The sequence below is a fragment of the Trichechus manatus genome, unplaced genomic scaffold (assembly GCF_000243295.1).
Source record: "Trichechus manatus latirostris isolate Lorelei unplaced genomic scaffold, TriManLat1.0 scaffold00033, whole genome shotgun sequence".
Taxonomy (NCBI): Eukaryota; Metazoa; Chordata; class Mammalia; order Sirenia; family Trichechidae; genus Trichechus; species Trichechus manatus.
In genome coordinates, this window is record NW_004443969.1 from 3,471,383 (window position 1) to 3,491,302 (window position 19,920).

The following is a 19,920-nucleotide window of genomic DNA, read 5'->3' on the forward strand; positions in this document are numbered from 1 at the left end:
TCCCCTTCTGCCTTCTGGCCCTTGTCACTGGACTACTGTACCTCATTAGTCCCATTTGGTTTTACAGGGCTGTCCACTCCCAGGCTGAACAGTGAACCTCGGAGGTAACCTCACCACTGAGCTAAAAGGGTGTCTGGGGGCCATACTCTTGGGGTTTCTCCAGTCTCTTTTAAGCCAGTAAATCTGTTTTTTTTTTTTTCTTTTTTTTGTGAGTTAGAATTATGTTCTACATCCTTCTCCAGCTCTGTCCAGAACCCTCTGAAAGTACAACCACTTTTGAAAACCATATGGCGCTTCCTTAAAAAGCTAGAAATAGAAATACCATACAATCCAGCAAACCTACTTTTAGAAGTAAACCCTAGAGAAATAAGAGCTGTCACATGAATAGACACATGTATACCCATGTTCACTGCAGCACTATTCACAGTAACAAAAAGATGGAAACAACCTAAATGTCCAGCAATAGATGAATAGCTAAACAAATTATGTTACCTACACACAATACTATGCAACAATAATGAACAATGATGAATCCGTGAAACATCTCACAACATGGATGAATGTGGAGGGCATTATGCGGAGTGGAATAAGTCAGTCACAAAAGGACAGATATTGTATGAGACCACTATTATGAGAACTCAATAAAGCGTTTACACACAGGAAAAAAACATTTTTTGATGGTTATTAGGTGGGGGGAGGAAATCACTAACTAGATAGTAGACAACTGTCAACTTTTGTGAAGGGAAAGACAACACACAATATAGTGGAAGTCAGCACAACCTGACCAATGCAAAGATATAGAAGTTTCCTAGATACATCCCAACACCTTGACGGACAGAGTTGCTGGGGCTGGGGACTGGGGATCATAGCCTGGGAAGACATCTAGGTCAACTGGCATAACATAGTTCATAAAGGAAATTTTCTACATCTCTCTTTGATGAGTAGTGTCTGGGGTCTTAAAAGCTTGAGAGTGGCCATCTAAAATGCAAATATTGGTCCCATCTCCTCCAGAGCAAAGAAGAATGATGAAAACCAAATATACAAGGAAAATATTGGCCCAAAGGACTAAAGGACCACACGAACCACAGCCTCCACCAGCCTGAGCGCAGGAGAACTAGACAGTGCTCGCCTACCACCACAAACCTCTCTGACAGGTATCGCAACAGAGATGTCCTGGACCGAATGGGAGAAAAATGTAGAACAGAGCTGAAATTCACAAATTTGGTGCCAACTCAGAGTGACCTTATATACAACACAACGAAATACTGCTTGGTCCTGCTCCATCCTCACCATCGTTGCTATGTTTGAGCCCATTGTTGCAGTCACTGTGTCAATCCATCTCATCCGGGGTCTTCCTCTTTTTTGCTGATGCTCTACTTTACCAAGCATGATGTCCTTCTCCAGGGACTGGGCCCCCTGATAATATGTCCAAAGTGCATGAGATGAAGTCTCACCATCCTTGCTTCCAAGCTGCGCTTCTTCTAAGACAGACTTGTTTGTTCTTCTGGTAGTCCACAGTATATTCAATACTCTTGGCCAGCACCATACTTCAAAGGCATCAATTCTCTTTCAGTCTTCTTTGTTCACTGTCTATCTTTCAAATACATTTGAGGTGATTGAAAATATCATAGCTTGGGTCAGGCACACCTTAGTCCTAAAAGTAACATCGTTACTTCTCAACACTTTAAAGAGGGTTTTTTTGCAGCAGATTTGCCCAGTGAGATATACCCTCTGATTTCTTGACTGCTGCTTCCATGGGTGTTGATTGTGGATACAAGTAAAATGAAATCCTTGACTTCAATCTTTTCTCCATTTATCATGACGTTGCTTATTAGTCCCATTGTAAAGACTTTTATTTTCTTTATGTTGAGGTGTAATTCATACTGTAGGCTGCAGTCTTTGACCTTCATCAGTAGGTGCTTCAAGTCCTTTTTGATTTTGGCAAGCAAGGTTGTGTCATGTGCATATCACAGGTTGTTAGTAAGTCTTCTGCCAATCTTGTTGCCATATTCTTCTTCATATAGTTCAGCTTCTGGGTTTATCTGCTCAGCATACAGATTGAATCAGTCTGGGGAAAGGATACAACCCTAAGGCACATCTTTCCTGATTTTAAACCATGCAGTATCCCCTTGGTTCTGTTTGAAAGACTGTCTCTTGGTCTACGTACAGGTTCCTCGTGAGTACAATTAAGTGTCCTAGAATTCCCATTCTTCTCAATGTTATCTATAATTTGTTATGATCCATACAGTTAAATGCCTTTGCATAGTCAATAAAACACAGGTAAACTTCTTTCTGGTATTCTCTGCTTTCAGTCATGATCCATCTGACATCAGCAATGATATCCTTCATTCCATGTCCTCTTCTGAATCCAGCTTGAATTTCTGGGAGTTCCGTATCCACGTATTGCTGCCACTATTTTTGAATTATTTTCAGCAAAATTTTCCTTGCGTGTGATATTAGTGATATTCTTTTGATAATTTCTGCATTCTGTTAGATCAGTTTTCTTTGGAATGGGCACAAATATGGATCTCTTCCAGTCAGTTGGCCAGGTAGCTGTCTTCCAAATTTCTTACCCTGGATGAATGAGAACCTCCAACACTGCATCCATTTGCTGAAATATTTCAACTGGTATTTCATCAATTCCTGGAGCCTTGTTTTTCACCAGTGCCTTCACAGCTTGGACTTCTTCCTTCAATACCATCAGTTCTTGATCATATGCTACCTCCTAAAAATGACTGAATGTTGACCAGTTCTTTTTGGTACAGTGACTCTCTGTATTCCTTCCATCTTCTTTTGATGCTTCCTGTGTCATTCAATATTTTGCCCATAGAATCCTTCAAAACTACGACTCAAAGTTTGAATTTTTTCTTCAGTTCTTTCAGCTTAAGAAATGCTGAGTGTGTTCTTCCCTTTTGGTTTTTTAACTCCAGGTCTTTGCACATTTCATTATAATACTTTGTCTTCTCGAGCTGCTCTTTGAAATCTTCTGTTCACTTCTTTTACTTTTTCATTTCTTCCATTCGTTTTAGCTACTCTACCTTCAATAGCAAGTTTCAGAGTCTCTTCTGACATCCATTTTGGCCTTTTCTTTCTTTCCTGTCTTTTTAACAACCTCTTGCTTTCATCATGTATGATGTCTTTGATGTCATTTCACAACTCATCTGGTCTTGGGTCATTAGTGTTCAGTGTGTCAAATCTATTCTTGAGATGGTCTCTAAATTCAGGTGAGATATACTCAAGGTCATACTTTGCTCTCGTGGACTTGTTCTAATTTTCTTCACCTTCAAGTTGAACTTGCGTATAAGCTATTATGGTCTGTTCCATAGTTGGTCCCTGGTCTTGTTCTGACTGATGATACTGAGCTTTCTCATAGTCTCTTTCCTCAAATGTAGTTAATTTGATTCCTCTGTTTTCCATCCTGTGAGGTCCACATGTATACTCATCATTTATGTTGTTGAAAAAGGTATTTGCAATGAATAAATCACTGGTCTTATAAAATTCTGTCATGTGATCTCTGGTTTCTATCATCAAGGACATATTTTCCAACTACCAATCCTTCTTCGTTTCCAGCTTTCACATTCCAATCACAATTAATTATCAATGCATTGTGATTGCACATTTGATCAATTTCAGACTACAGAAGTTGGTAAAAATCTTCAATTTCTTCATCTTTGGCATTAGTGGTTGGTTTGTAAATTTGAATAATATTCGTATTAACTGGTCTTCCTTATAGGCGTGTGGATATTATACTATTACTGTCAGCATTGTACTTCAGGATAGAATGTTCTTTTTGATGATGAATGCAACAGCATTCCTCTTCAGTTTGCCATTCTTGGCATAGGGGACTATATGATTGTCTGATTCAAAATGGTCAATACCAGTCCATTTCAGCTCACTAATGTATAGAATATTGATCTTTATCTGTTCCATTTCATTTTTGATGATTTCCAATTTTCCTATATTCATACTTCATACACTCCATGTTCTGATTATTAATGGATGTCTGCAGCTCTTTCTTCTCATTTTGAGTTGTGCTGCATCAGCAAATGAAGGTCTTGAAAGCTTGACTATGTCCTCATCATTAAGGTCGACTCTACTTTGAGAAGGCATCTCTTCTCCAGTCGTATTTTGAGTGCCTTCCAACCTGAGGGGCTCATCTTCCCGGACATTGTATAAGACAATATTCTGCTGCTATCCATAAGATTTTCCTTGGCCAATCTTTTTCAGAAGTAGACTTCCAGGTCCATCTTCCTAGTCTGTCTTAGTCTGGAACCTGTGCTGAAACCTGTCCACCATGAGTGACCCTGCTGATATTTGAAAGACTGGTGGCATAGCTTCCAGTATCACAGCAACATGCAAGTCATCACAGTAGGACAAACTGACAATGTGTGGTATCATAGAGGCTTAAAAAGCAATACACAGACAGGCACTGAAAAACATATATAATAAAGGACCAGAGGGAAGATCTCATTAAGGGAGTATAAGGGAGTGAGCAATAAGAAACAGTCACAGAACAGAATGTGTATTGAGTGTCTGTACCAAACTAACTGCTGGGCTATCCGAAGCCTATAATCCTCATCAGAACATTTCACTTTATGATTAAAAATAAATAAATAAAAATGTACTTTTTGTTCCCCAAGCTAATTTTATGTAATATCAATTCATATTGACTTTAATTAGCAAATCACTAGCATATCCTCTCATCACTACCACTTCTTGCTTTATGCCTGCTATCCCTCTATCAAGGGTTTCTTTTCCATTGATTTCAGCATCTCTCAGCGATTCCACAGCCCCTTGTCTAGTATCCCAAAAGACCACCCAATTAATAAACAATAGATACAGCAGTCCTAGTCCAGCTTTTCAACCTGGCCAACCTATAATAAACATGAAGATTAAATATCCATTCCAAATTTACAAGTAGGAATACATAGCTAGTGATTTTGCTCGTTGTTTCAATTTGTGTAGAACATCTTCTGAACTTACTTAATAAGCAATACGTTGGGCCTTTGTTTATAAAAATTTTAACCACTATAAAATATTAAATACATGCACTATATTTATCAGTGTTTAATAGCTAGATTCTGAACAATTTTAATATTTAATTCATTATGACTTACTCATTATGACTTATGATTCATTTAAGTAATCACAGATAGATCTCCAACCCTTAAGAGGACTAGATATCAAATGTGATTACCAAGAAAGACAATTTCTACATTTTTTATAACAGCACTATAAATAAATTCAGACATTTTTAAGACATTGATAGTCATGTAATGCTTCTGGAAAACGAAAATAGTGGTGACAGAATCCTAAAATCCAAAAGTAAAGTACATCAACCCCAACAGAGGGTCAATTTTAGACAGTCTGCCTTCTGTCTGATCCAGAAAACAACAGAATTAGAAAGAAGTCAGGAGGAGTGAAAAGTTAAGGGTGAAATATAATCAAATATTTTTTAAAGGAGGGGAGAAAATTAATGATAGGTTGGGCTAAGATAACCATTAAAAAAAAATCTTGCCATTTGTATGATTAATCTTGCATAGAAAATACTGGAAGATGTATTCATTGTAAGCAAGTATTCTTTCTGGAAACATTTACTCATTTACTCTAAAGGGTAAATGCAGTGCGTATCAGCAGATGGCCCATGTAGGTATTTTTCTATCAATAGATCTACTGATTCTAACGGTATTGGAGCCCTAACTTTCTACCTGAAACGCTGTGCAAGTGCTAGAGTTGAAGCATAGAAAGCTATGTACACCTAGAGAGCTTTCCAAACAATACAGAAATGCATAAAGTAATTAATCAGTCATTACTTACAAAAGTTGTGTTTTCCAATAATAATGTGGTAGCATTTGTTTCTATATTCAGTTTAATGACGTGTCCATTCTCGCTTTTATACACCACATCTGTATCTGCAATAACAAAGACATTAACATTTGACAAATACATTGACTAGTTAATATGATAACCCTAGAGGAGAAAATATGCATCATAATCAGACACATTAGAACAATCATTATTAGCCTTTAATAACCTGAGCAGGTTTCTGTGCTTGGCTCACATCAATCCTCTTGAAAGATCAGGAAACCAGACTAACACATGGTCTATTGTGCAATAAAAACAGGGTTAGTGAAAGAGCCATTCAAATTCCTGGTTTAACAAATGAAAATTAATTAAAATATGAGTAGTCTGCTGCCCATTCACGGGTAAGAAAGAAGAGACCAAGTAAGCTGTTACTGATGAATAATCTAGTGTTTTTAACTTACAACAAAGGCTGCCAGTTGGCCATAATTCTACACAATTCTAAGGTTACTAAAACTGAACCTCACTCCCACACACCTATCCATGTATCTAATCCTTCCACCACTAATCAATTCCTGCTCAACCTCTTTCTCCTTTGAGTTGAGAATTTTATCTCTGGTATTTTATCTGGCTTGCGTGAACACGCAACAAAATCTCTGAGGCTGTTAGCATAGACTGTATCTACTTTGTGAACTTTAAGAGAATGATGTTCTCATTTATAAAAAACTGCAATGCTTTTGGACAACTGTTGATTTAAATATTTTTGAGTTAAATTCAGCCTCATTTGTCAGGAAATTAAATTATGTTAAGAATACCTGAGATTGCAAATAACACCTTGAAGGAAAATTGCCAAAGAGAATACTCAGGAGCTAAAAAAGTTATCTAGAATTAGGTAAAGGGAAGATAGCCAAATAAAACCAGTCATGAAGGTCTTGAGTGTTTTTCTTTTCTAATGATGATCTTATTTCCAACTTTACTCAATTCTGATCATTTTCATGGTATTATACCTCCCTAACCCCTGCCCTGGTGGCGCAAGTTGTTAAGGGCTCAGCTGCTAACCAAAATATCAGCAGTTCGAATCCACCAGCCGCTCCTTGGAAACCCCATGGGGCAGTTCTACTCTGTCGTATAGGGTCACTATGAGTTGGAATATACTTGACAGCAACAGGTTTGGTTTGATTTTAGAACCCCCAGCCCAAGGAGCCTTGGTATTGCAGTGGTTAAACTGTTCGGCTGCTAACTGAAAGGTTGCGGGTTCAAATCCACCAGTCACTGTGCAGGAGAAAGATGTAGCAGTCTGCTTCCATAAAGATCACAGCCTTGGAAACCCATAGGGCAGCTCTACTCTGTCTTATAGGGTCGCTAGGAGTCGGAATCAACTTAATGGCAATGGGTTAAACCCCTGCCCATGCTTGGAAGAAAGACAGTACTGAAGGGAATTAGGTCCACCATTTATAGTGAATGAGTTTATACAAATTACAATCTCTCAGAGACTGAATGTCTTCACGTGCATAATGGAAAAACAAGTACTACATGGTGGGTTATGAAAATTAACTTCAATTACATATGTGGAAATGTCTGACACTTTTGACGGACCAAGATTTTCTGCCCCCTTCTCTTAGTATACCAGTATTGTAAACAGTAACACCTAGAAGCTACATGATGAGAAGCAATCAACATGAACAAAATTGCTTTTTTTTTTTTTTCCAGCCCACTACAACTTCTATTAGCATCAAAAATAGTCTCCGGACTGGAACACAGTGGGCAATATTTCTTCTTGACCCTATTCACTGGGGCAGTGACATGCTGGAACTGTGACCTGGAGGACAAGGAAAGACAGATAGTGTTTTAAGAAAGGAAGGGATTTTGAAGTTACAATCTGATGGTGACTGTATGGACTAAAAGACAGGCTTATGTGATAAGTAAAATAAGTCTTCCTATCACCTTCTGAACTTTTGTCATTAGCTATAAATAAGTTAGGTTCTCTTATTTACCTGTTATCCTTCCAGGTGGTACAGAGCAAATAATAGTTTACACAAATAATACATATCTATTTGGAAGTATATTCCTTTCCTTTCCTCTCTTCCCTTTCCACACCTTATCACACCTTTATGACCACAGCTCAACAGTAGCATCAGTCCCCTGTGTTCCTTATTCGGTCTTGCCAGCTGATTGTGGTCTCCTGCCTTTATGCTCTCAATTCAGCGTGCTGTGTCTAACACTCCGACTCCTCCCTAGTGTTGTAACCTCCATTTCCTCTCTGCTACTTTTCTTGATATTCTCAACTCTGGACTACTACTTGACTATTATCATCATAGGTTGGCAAGAAGAGCTATAGCACATCCTAACAAATCACTCTTAATGCTATTTTCTCAATAAATAAGAGAAAACAGATTTTACCTCTTCCATTGCATTTTGTGGATAAATACAGCAGAAAGCTATTCAATGAGTGGTTCTTCTCGCAGGAGACAAGCATACTGCTGAATCCTAAATAGGGTTGAGGCCTGAGGTCTTGGGGAATAAGCAGAGCTCAGAGAGTAGCTTTAGCATGGATGACAGTTCCTCTTCAGTGGAAGAGATGGAATAGCACGTGGCCGCATCGTCTCCACTTTTAGTAAAAGAAAACCCTAAGAGGGTAGTGGACTGGGATAGGGGCAGAAGAAGCAAAGTTAATCCTTATTCCCCTTAGAACAAAAGTAGGAGGAAGTGAAGCTTTTTTGAGAAGATAAGACGACACATGCTGTTGATTTTTTTAAAGATAATTTTGCTGTATAATTATTTGAATCTGAGAAAAATCTACAGAGATTTGAAATCTATAAATACCTTTAGATCTGCACCCCTGAAAATTTTACTATTACACTCACAACATTGCATTAGCAAGAGATACTTTTTTTTAATTCAAGTGTAATTCTCTAGCTTAATAGTTTGTAAAGTTTTTTTTCATGAATTAATTATTTTAAAAGCATCTAATACCTGTGTAACTTTTATGCCATTATCAAGCCCTTTAAATTCTGTTCTTTAAAATCTGGTCTCCTGGATCTCATATTTAGCCTACTTCACTGTTTGATTTATAACCACTAGTGGAATCTCAGGGTTTTGAAACTCCTGTTACTAGATTAATAAATTATTCTCTGGTAGTATATTTCAAACCTGTCTACGTTGTATTTTATATAATATTAGGTAATGAAATATGAGTGAATCAGATCAATGAGTACAGTGCATTAACACAGGAAGATTAAGACAGGTGCACTTAAAACAGTCTCAAAACACAACATTAGGCATGTCTCTACAGGATTTTTACTCAATAATCTTTCTTCCTTTTCACCTCATTGAAAGTTGAGAGTCAATTATCCTGAACACATATTTAGTTCAGTCATTTTATTTTTTAAATGAAAAGGTGTTATAGGATAGAGTCATTTCGTAGTCTATTTATCCTGAGCTCGAAGCATGTATTTTCAGTCCACTGTACCCCTAAATGATTACTGCTGTCATTTCTGTCCAATCCTTTTTTTCCATTTTTTGGCAAACAAAAGGAAAAACAGAGTAGTATAGCTTTGTTTAGATCTTTCAGGTAAACAAAACCTCATATTTTATACCTTTTCCACACAAAGCAGACAGTAAAGCATTCACATTACAGTTCAGTTCTCAGGGTACTATTGAAACTGAGAACGGAGACATCTGCATCCACCTGAACTACTAGGTCCAAGAACTAAGGTAGCCTACACTCAACATGATTTTACTATTTGTTCTAGCGAGTTCTTGCCGATGAAGATAAGGCTGTAAATTAGTACAAAATATTCTCTTTTTTTTCTTTCCAAAAACTCACTGAAAATTAATTTATCTGAAACATAAACTCCTAAAACTTGGCAAATTGCTCAATTATCAAATAAATGTTTATTAACAAGACTCACTTTCAGATGCTTGCCTCTCTGTATCCACAAATCCTAAAATAATTTTATCAAAAAATATACCCAAATCCAGGGGCAGATTATCCAACAGGCAAGGCAAGCCCGGTGAAACCTATGTGATATTGGTCACTACAGATTAGTCAGTAAGCACAAGTAAATCTGTGCTTACCTTTCTCACTGGGTAATCAGCCCCTGCCCAAATCCAACAAGATCCAAACATTGAAAGACTTGTCTTAACCACTCAATCCTAGATCCTCAAACATTGCACATATGCCACTTCCCCATCCTATCTTCTGGGTAGTCCGAGACTCTGTCAAAACGCTGTCCTCCCTAAATACAATAGGTAATAAGCTCATCTTTGCTAACCAGTTTATTCTGGGGGTTTTCTAGGAAGTTAACAGTTGATGTAACCTCCTTCCAAAATGGTCCATAGTAGTGAGGATGGCCAGACTTCATCTCACATACTTTGGACACATTATCAAGAGGGACCAGTCCCTGGAGAAGGATATCATGCTTGGTAAACCAGAGGGTCAACAAAAGAGAAGAAGACCCTCAACAAGATGGATCAACATAGTGGCTGCAACAATGGGCTCAGGCACAGCGACAACTGTAAGGATGGTGCAGGACTCAGCAGGCAGTGTTTTGTTCTGTTGTACACAGGGCTGCTATGAGTCAGAACAGATTCAATGGCACCTAAAAAAAAAAAAAACCAATGTGTACATATAATATATATATATATATGTCTGTCACCTTATTGGGTGTTGTTGGTCTTAGTACTGATAATAAGTATGCATTTAATGTTGACATAATAATTAATCTTTTTAATATTTCAAAATTATCTACCTGTTTGGAATTGACTTATAAATCTCTTTAAAATGATGTTCTAGAGTTTTCAAAAAATGGAAAAAAATTTTGGTAAGTCATCTCTTTGAGACTTTTTTTTCTCTTTTATTTTAATTTTGTTGAAAATATATACACCAAAACATCTGCCAACACCACAAATTCCACATTGACACTGACTACATTTTTCATGTTGTGCCACCATTATCACTATCCTCATCCACAGCATTCCACCATTACCACAGCTTCAATGCCCATGAATAAAAACACCTCCTTTCCTCCTATCTCCCACTCCTGGTAACCATTAATAATCTTTGGTTTCTGTATATTTGCTTATTTCATGTAAGTGAGATCATATAGTACTTATCCTTCGGCCTCTGAGACACTTTAACCCAAACATTATTTTCAGTTTTTATGTCTAAAATTAAATTTCTTTAGCAACCCATGTTTTAAAAAATTACACTCACACAATAAAATAGTACAAAATTTTTAAATTAAAAACAGTCAAAGAAAATAATAAATTGATTATCACAGAAAATGTTCACATAAATTTAAGAATATGTTAAATAACAGAGTTAAGATTTTATTCATTAATTAAACATATGGTCAATCTAGAGTACTGAACTAACTGAAATGCAAAGTCCCCTTCATAAATCTCTTTTAAAACACTGTTCACAACTACGCATGACTGTCCTCACTTTTTATAGTATCAGCCTCCGTATATTTACTTGAGAAAATTGAGGCCATTATATATGGTTTCATTGTCCTTTTTCTCTACCTCAAACTCTCTTTCCAGACACACTCTTCTTTTTCCCCAGACTTCTTAGAAGAGTAACCTTTCTCCTTTGCAAAACATAGCTCTATTTTGTAACTAACTTAGTATCCTCCAAACTCTTAAATATCTTTCATTTCTGCTTCCTCTATGCCAGCTACTTATACTTTTCATGGTGTATATAGTTCTTCTTTATATGAAAAAAATAATAATAAGCACCTTCATTCAACTCTTCTGCTCTGACCCTGGCTCCTTTCCTTTCACAGTAAGCCTCAGCAAACCTTTGGAATAAAGGATCTCTGCCTTATTCTCTGTGCTGGTCTCCATATCCCCCACAGTGCAGTTGAGGGCCTCAGGCTCTTGAAATCGCATCCTTCCAACATCACTACTGACCTGCAATAACCAAATTCAGTCTGTTCTTCCTTCATGCTTAATCTCCACCTCCCTCAACTCTGCAGTATGTGACAATGATGATGAACAGAAGGATTTTGAAATCCTCTTTTCTCAACTTCAAACCATTACACTGTCTTGGTATTCTTTCTTCAAAAATCTCCACGTGTTCTCGCCTCCCAATTGCTATCTAAACAAAGGTATCCTTCAAAGCTCAGCTTTGGGCTTTAATTTTTTTTTTTTCCCCAACAGCTTCCCTCTGAGTGATATTGATTCTTAACCTTTCAACTCAAGTTCTGACCTCTCCCATATGCCAGTTTCACGTTTCCTATTTTATGTTATACCACAAAAATGTCTCGCAGATACAGAAAATTCCGTACACTAAAATTTTAAGCTCCTTATCTTTTTGGCTCCACAATCCCTCCAAGTTCCATTTATACACACATCCTCATGCTCATTGCATCTCTATCTCTTCATCTCCTGTATTAATCATGTTCTTTATAACCTTTCACCTCAATAATCATATTAATTTGTAAATGTTCTCTATACTTCCAGTTTATTTCCATCACACAGAAAAACTCATTCTACACAAAATTTCATATTCTCTCATTTTCTCCAAAAACACCCATTGCTCCTTAATAATAAAGCATAAAAATCGAAGACTGGCATGGAGGTTCTTCACTACTTGGCTTTAACATATACTTCCCTATTTATTTATCTACTGCTACCCTTTGAATTGTAGTGTTGGTGAAGAATACTGAATATCCCATGGACTGCCAAAGAATGAACAAATCTACCTTGAAAGAAGTACAGCCAGAATGCTCCTTAGAAGCAAGGATAGCAAGACTTCGTCTCACATAGTTTGGACATGTTCTCAGGAGGGATCGGTCCCTGGAGAAGGACATCACGTTTGGTAAAGCAGAGAGTCGGCGACAAAGAGGAAGACCCTTAACGAAATGGACTGACACAGTGGCTGCAACAATGGGCTCACGCGTAACAACAATCAAGCAGATGGTGCAGGACGGGGCAGTGTTTTGTTCTCTTGTACATAGGATCACTACCAGTGGGAACTGACTTGACAGCATCTAACAACAGCCCTATAAAAACGGAGTACCTGGGTGGAGCAAATGGTTAACATGCTCAGCTGCCAACAGAAAGGTGGGAGGTTCAAGTCTACCAAAAGACACCTAAGAAGAAAGGCCCGGTGATGTACTGAAAAATCAGCCATTGAAATCCCTATGGAACACAGCTCTACTCTTTCACATGTGGAGTCGCCATGAGTGCAAATCAACTCCATAGCAAATTTTTTTTTTTAATAAAATAGTCCAGATCATTTTTTTTTTGCAGTCGTCCAAACATATTATACTTCACTCCAGACACAGATTTGCTTATGATATCCACTACTGACAAATGCCTCAGGTCCTGTCCAGAGTTTTTATGTTTTTCAAAGCATTGTTGAATTCCCAACTCTTTTATAGTCTTCATTCAATATTTCCGTCTTCTGAACTCTTAGCATTGGTTGTCTATGTTAGTCATTTAATATTTAATCATGTAATTCCTTTCATCAACTTTTTTATTGTCTTTATTTACTTTTGATGTGTTTATTTGGGGTTTTCAATTATTTATAAACTCAAGACACCTATTTCTTGTTCCTTTGAGAACTGAAAACATCTATATCCACACACTTTACTGTCTACACTAACACGAGTTTACTATTCAACTGTCAGCATTAATACGACTTTAATATTTCGGGAAATTCTTGCCAGGAAGAGGAGGTTGCAAATAACTTTATTTTTTTCCAGAAATTTCCTGAAAATCCATTTCTTGGCAAAATAGACTACTCAATTAATGGTCACTAGAGTAAACATCTTTCTCAGAATAGTATGTCGGTCAACTAAATGACTTTTACTATTCAATTCTAAAACAAACCAGTTGCCATTGAGTTAATTCCAACTCATGACTACCCTATGTGTGTCAGAGTGGAACTGTGCTCCATAGGTTTTAAGTGGCTGCTTTCTCATAAGTAGATTGCCAGGCCTTTCTTCTGAGGCACTACTGGGTAAACTTCAACCACTAACCTTTTGGTTTGCATCTGAGCTCTTAACCTTTTGCACCGGCCAGGGACTCCTACTATTCAATAGCCTCTCCAAAACCCTCACCTTCCTGAGTTTACCAATCCTTAACTTTAATGTCACAAATTTTGCCCACTTCTAATCAATTTTGCTCATTGAAAGACCTGCCTTACCAGATCCCCAAAACCTCATAAAGATCTGTCCTTTTCCCTTCTCTTTCCACGCGCTGCTCAGTCCGTCAAGACAGTGATCTCCTTTACAAAAGTAAGGAATCAACTCACCTTTGCTTTATCTTGTTCAACAGATTATTTTGGAGGCAGCCAGCACTCAATACTTTGTAACTTCTATTGTATACAATATGGCATCTATCCCATAGAAGGATCTCAACAAATATTTTTGTCTGCTGCAAGATAATTCTTTTGACCACATTTTTCATTTAAGCATTTCATTATTATAACATTATTTACAAATACATTTATCATTACCCTTGCATATATACATATATATATACACACACACATATCGATTCTGACTCATAGTGACCCTATGGGACGGTGTAGAACTGCCCCATAGGGTTCCAAGACTGCCACATTATTTTCCCCTGGAGCAGCTGGTGGAACAGCCCATGGAGCACCACCAGGGCTCCTTCTATATATATTATAAAATATATATAAATATATGCATATGCGTGTATATATACGTATATGTTAAGCTTAATATGCTAGATCAGAGATTTGCAAACTATAGCCCATTGGCCAAATCTGCCCTGCCAATGCGTCTTTTAGTAAATACAGAATATAGCCACAATTATGTATTTACATATTGTCTGTGACTGCCTTTGCACTATAACACAAGAATTGAGTAGTGACAGATACCATATGGCTCACCAAGCCTAAAATATTTACTCTCTGGTCCTTTAAAGAAAAGTTTAACAGTCCCTGTGTTAGACTATAAATTGCTTGTCTCATTCAAAGAACATATTTTTACTTACTATATTTATACATTTAATTTAGTCACTGATCACCGCAATGTCACTAGACAATAGTTCTTTTGGATTTCCAAAATATCTATTCACTCTAAATAGCCCCCCTCAACCTGGCATCAAAAATATAGTTGCCTCAAAATGATTAGAATTCATGGTAAATAGGATGAAGTTTGGTGTACAAAATAAATACATTTTCCTAAAAAGTAACTGAAAAAAAAGGTCATCTTTATTTAAAAGCCTTTGTAATTGTAAGTAATCATCATTAATTCATATGAAATTGTCAATCTTATGAATGGCACTTGGCACTCTGTGTGATAAAAAGCCCTTTCAAGCCTAGATAATGGAGCAGTTGATGGCCACTCAACTAAATGCTGGTTTTTTGATTTGTAGCTAAAATGTGAATAGCAGCAATTTTCACATGATCATTTAATTCTTTATTTGCAAAAAAGGTCATGCAAGAGTAAAATAAAACCCCTCTCTAGAATTTCAAATATCTCTTACCACCAGAAGGTTTGTTTTCATAACAGTAGCTTAGGTACTAGTCTCAACTGATTTTTAACTTTCTCCAGTTAAAACCTACAGATGTCACTAGGGCCTTACTAAACGCTTTCTAAACTTCAGACTCATATATTCAGCTATCTTTGCTGAAGTGCTTCAGCCTACAGAAGTCAGCAGGCAAAGGGAAGATGTAAGTAGATTCATGCCCACCCTCACTGGGCATCTTATAAGGTGAACATAGAGGATGGTGGTTTTTCAATGATCCCAAAGGTCTGCAAGTCAACACTGCAGTGACACATGCAGAGAACAGAGCTTATTTGGAAATAATATATAAATTGCAAAATACAGAGAAAAAAGTAAGAAGCTAGGCAGATGTCAAAACTCTCCTCTCTCCTCTAATTTGGTTTGTCTATTATCTAGCTACTAACTTGTCACCATTTTTCTCATTCTGAAAAGATGAAATTGGGCTGATCTCACTCTCCAAATGTCCTTGTGGAGAATGAGCAGGTCACCAGCCGTCCTATATGAGTGTTTCCTAATTTGGGGGTTCCACTCCTATAATACACCCCCACTGCATGTGAAGGTACCATCCATCCACTGCTCTCACTACACTGCCCTGTGGGGTTTTGTCTGTTGCTGTGAGTAATAACAAGTCTTTGCCCTTCACCAATGCCCTCCTGTTCTGGGTCAACACACGCACATATACTTGCAATGTGGCAGGCAAACTTGCTAATTTGCAAGTAGTATGGTGTCTCAGATCTCTTGCAGTTATTCGCTTAAAAGACATCCTCCCTCAATTTCAAACATCGCACCCCTTTCTTCCACCCCTAAATTTTAATTTTAATTTCTATACCACTAATACCATTGCTTCAAATTACCTAGTGATATTTCATTAACTTAGTCATAAATCAAATAATCTGTCATCGAACCTGTAAATTAGAAACTCAAAATGAAGTCTACATATCCAATTTGTGATTTGATCCCGCAAGACTGACTATAACTTAAAGCTCTGAATCCCAGAATTGGAATATCTATCGGTACAGCCTTAACCATCCATCATTTAGCTATTTTGATTCCCTCCCTGTATTGTTTATGGTCAGCCAGTGCACTATGGTCAATTTCTAATTCCACTGACAAATATGTTTTCTCTTCAGTTTCTTTGATGAGGTTATGTCCTTCTTATCATGATGCAATGTCTTCCCATTGGTCTTTCAGTCAAATGGACAGATGAACCCATCACTTTGCCTCTCTAGTTCCAGCTATTTCTCTTAGGCAGGTTTCCTTACCCTATATAAATGCTTTTCTAGCCACGGTTAATATCAGCACACTCAACATGACAAAAGAAAAAGACACCAGGTGGGATTAAAGACAATAACTTTTTTACTTCTTTTCTGATTTAAAAGTATATATTCACTGTAGAAAATTTGGATTATGCAAACATATAAAGGAAATATAAATGTAAAAATTTTAATGTGTTCCCTTACAAAGTACTCAGTTGAGATCATGATGCACATCAAGATTTAGGTTCCGTTTTTATTCTCTTAAAATTATAGAATAAGCTTTATACTCTCTCATAAATAATTCTGCATAAACTCCTAGTGTGTGTGTGTGTGTGTGTGTGTGTGTGTTTGTGTCTGCATGCGCGCACGCCTACACACATGAGCATGTGTGTATTTTTTATTCCATAGTATAAATGTAAAAATGGGATTTTTGGTTTTTTTTAAATGCCTGACACTCTCACCCCAAGTGGTCATTGAAAAAAGAAAAAATAAATTGAAACAAGGTAATCAGAAATGGGGGGGGGAGTAGCAAAATTTGAAATACAGTATAGAAAACAGAAAATGTAGACGTTGAAACTTTGAACATAGTTTTATGAAGTAGCACTGAGGAATACTGTAGTCTGATTAATTAATACATTTAAACAACACATGCTGTGACTCTTCAAATGTATAACAGCACACTTTTATCAACCACTGCATATTCCAATTATATCCATAGAGACTAAAAATTGATCACTCCTCTCCAATAAGTATACAATGAACCATAAGGTAAGACATACTGAATAGAAAATTGACTTAGTTGGCTAAATTGGGAGTATTATATTGACTTAAAGGGAAAAGGTATTGAAAGATGTGACAAAAGGAAGGAATAATAATTCACATACTCAAAGACAATCAGAACCTGGGATGAATAACTGAAAATGTAAAATGTATTAAAATGCTTATACAATAATAGTTATGGGGAATTACCAATATCAGAAAATTGTAGTTATTTCTAAGTTTAGCAGAAATGGTGCAATAAACTATAGGCAATAGATTTTTGTTTTGGGGCTTGGATGAAATCACTTCTCAAGCATATTTAGTCTTTTTTTATTGAATGGCATTAAAGATTGTGAGAAAAACTCAGTTAATTAAAGAAAAATGCTGAAGAGCCCCAAGTCATATAATCACATTCTGCTGTATGGCTGTAGAATGAAACACTAACTGATTAAGACTGATCTGATAGAGTGCCTCAATGGGTCAATGCTACCATTTTCTACTACAAGGTAAGAGATAGGAGAACAGTAAATGGCTACTTCTGTTTCAAGTATCTGAAGTGCCAAGCCAAAACGGCTTAAACCAAAAAGTGATTTATTGTGTTTCTGGCTTCAGCTACAACAAGATTCAGAGGCTCAAAAGATGTCATCAAGGGCAGAAGTTCTAGCTCTGCACCATTTTCTATAGTTATCTTTCAGATGACTCCATTAAGACAGCTTTCCCTTCATGATCAAAAGATGGTTATAGCACCTCCAGACCCTACAGACTTTCAGATTCAAACCCAACAAGAGAAATAAAGAACCCCTTTACCTGGAGTCCTGTTGTTCTCATTGCCCGCGTTACTCATTCTTGCACCGGGCATCGCATTAGAGGTATGCAATGCACTAACAGGCAAAGGCCTAAGTCTCAGACAACTCTTGCAGTTAAGAGTAGGGTCAATGGTTCCCAAAACATAGTAACCAAAGGTTGAGGATGACTTTGTTTTTAAAGAGAAAAAATATTTCCTGGATGCCTGAAGAAGGATTAAGGTCAAATAAGTGGCACAAAAAATAGATGTCTGCTATATAATGTATGTGTATTAATGGTGACAGCTTTTGTTTATGAAGTGTTATTTATAGCAAAAACAGTATCTCTCCAACCTAACTATAAACTGGCATTTCAACTTGCAGAAAAGTGCAACACAAATAAATGTGTATTTTTGTGTGTGTGTGTGTGTGTGTGTGTGTGTGTGTGTGTGTGTGTGTAGTAGGTACTTGATGGTAGAAGAATGGATCCATAATAAGAAATATATCCTAGTAATTACTAAAATCCTGAGCAGATTTTGCTGTTTGTCTGGGGTCTTGCCATCTATTTAGGCCATGTTTCCCATGGAGAAAAATTATTTTGCCTGAAATCCGAAGACTTTTGCGGTCCATTAGGGAAGCTTGCTAGAAGATATGTGTGCTTTTTCCAGGATATGTAGTCAGAGATTTAATCTACTGAGAGGGGGAAAAAACATGCTGGCAGCAGATCAGTCTGAGACTGCTGAGGAGATATAGACATATTCCCTGGAAGAATCACAAATCTCCATCAAAATTGTGAGTTTCCTGTTGAGCTGTTAAGAGTTATCAGATTTGCCAAGAAATAGACTGAATTCACAAGTCAGTCCTGCCAATAAAGACAAACATTAAACATACTATTTAAAATCAGTCACTAAGTATTATACTACCAACAAACTAAGTATGCTTTTTATTGCTGTAATTGTTTTTGTCAGTCTACTGATCAACCTCACTTCTGATAATGATTAACCAAATCTTCCTTACTAAACATCACAGGCAAGTTCACGTCCTCTCCCTCCATGAATTCTCTAGAGACAAATTTAGTCATATATACACACACACACACATATATATACATATATATGTATATATGTATGTATGTATGTATGTATATTTAGTGCAACAATAAAATTAAACATGTGTTTTAGAGACCTGAGATGAAATCGGACACTTCCACTTCTAAGTATTTAATATTGGGACTGATTATCTAAGCTCTCTGTGATGTACTTTTGCTATCTGCAAAATGAAATAGCACATATCCCAAATAACGTGTTTGAGCATTAAATATTATACTTGTAAAAAATACAGTATCTGGCACAGAATATGTGCCCAAATAAATGATCCTGTGTATTACGATTATGGAGGTAGCACTGTTGATGATAATGACTTAATTAGTATTTTCTTCATTCTCCACATCACCTATATTCCATCCTTAAAATTATTATACTGGCATTAACCATCAAGAGGTTGTGTACTCTTTTCTAAGAGAAGCAAAATTCAATTTTTTTTCTTATTTACCACATTATCTAGAATAGAACTAAGTATATAGCTGGCATTTATGTGCCTCTTTGAATTAAGGTCTAAATATTCCCACTTTTAGCATTGTGCAATTACTACATATATTTGATGATAACCAGGCAAGAAGAATAGAATGAGTTCCCGAAGAATAACTGTTGTTGTTAGGTACAGTCCAGTCCATTTTCGACTCACAGCAACCCCATGTGACAGAGTAGAATAGCCCCATAGGGTTTTTGAGGCTATAATCTTTACAGGAGCAGACTGGCATATCTTTCACCCAA

The 19,920-nt window shown here is 36.9% G+C and overlaps 1 protein-coding gene across 8 annotated transcripts in view; it reads right to left on the reverse strand.

The window, feature by feature from the left end:
- The window catches only part of DPP10 (dipeptidyl peptidase like 10), a 1,865,365-nt gene that overhangs the window by 512,776 nt on the left and 1,332,669 nt on the right, over positions 1 to 19,920 (reverse strand). For all 8 annotated transcript variants that reach the window (XM_004375073.2, XM_023730177.1, XM_023730175.1 and 5 more), the window contains one exon: positions 5,818 to 5,912. In XM_004375073.2, the coding sequence (XP_004375130.1) occupies positions 5,818 to 5,912 (95 nt within the window). The remainder of the gene's footprint in view (positions 1 to 5,817; positions 5,913 to 19,920) is intronic.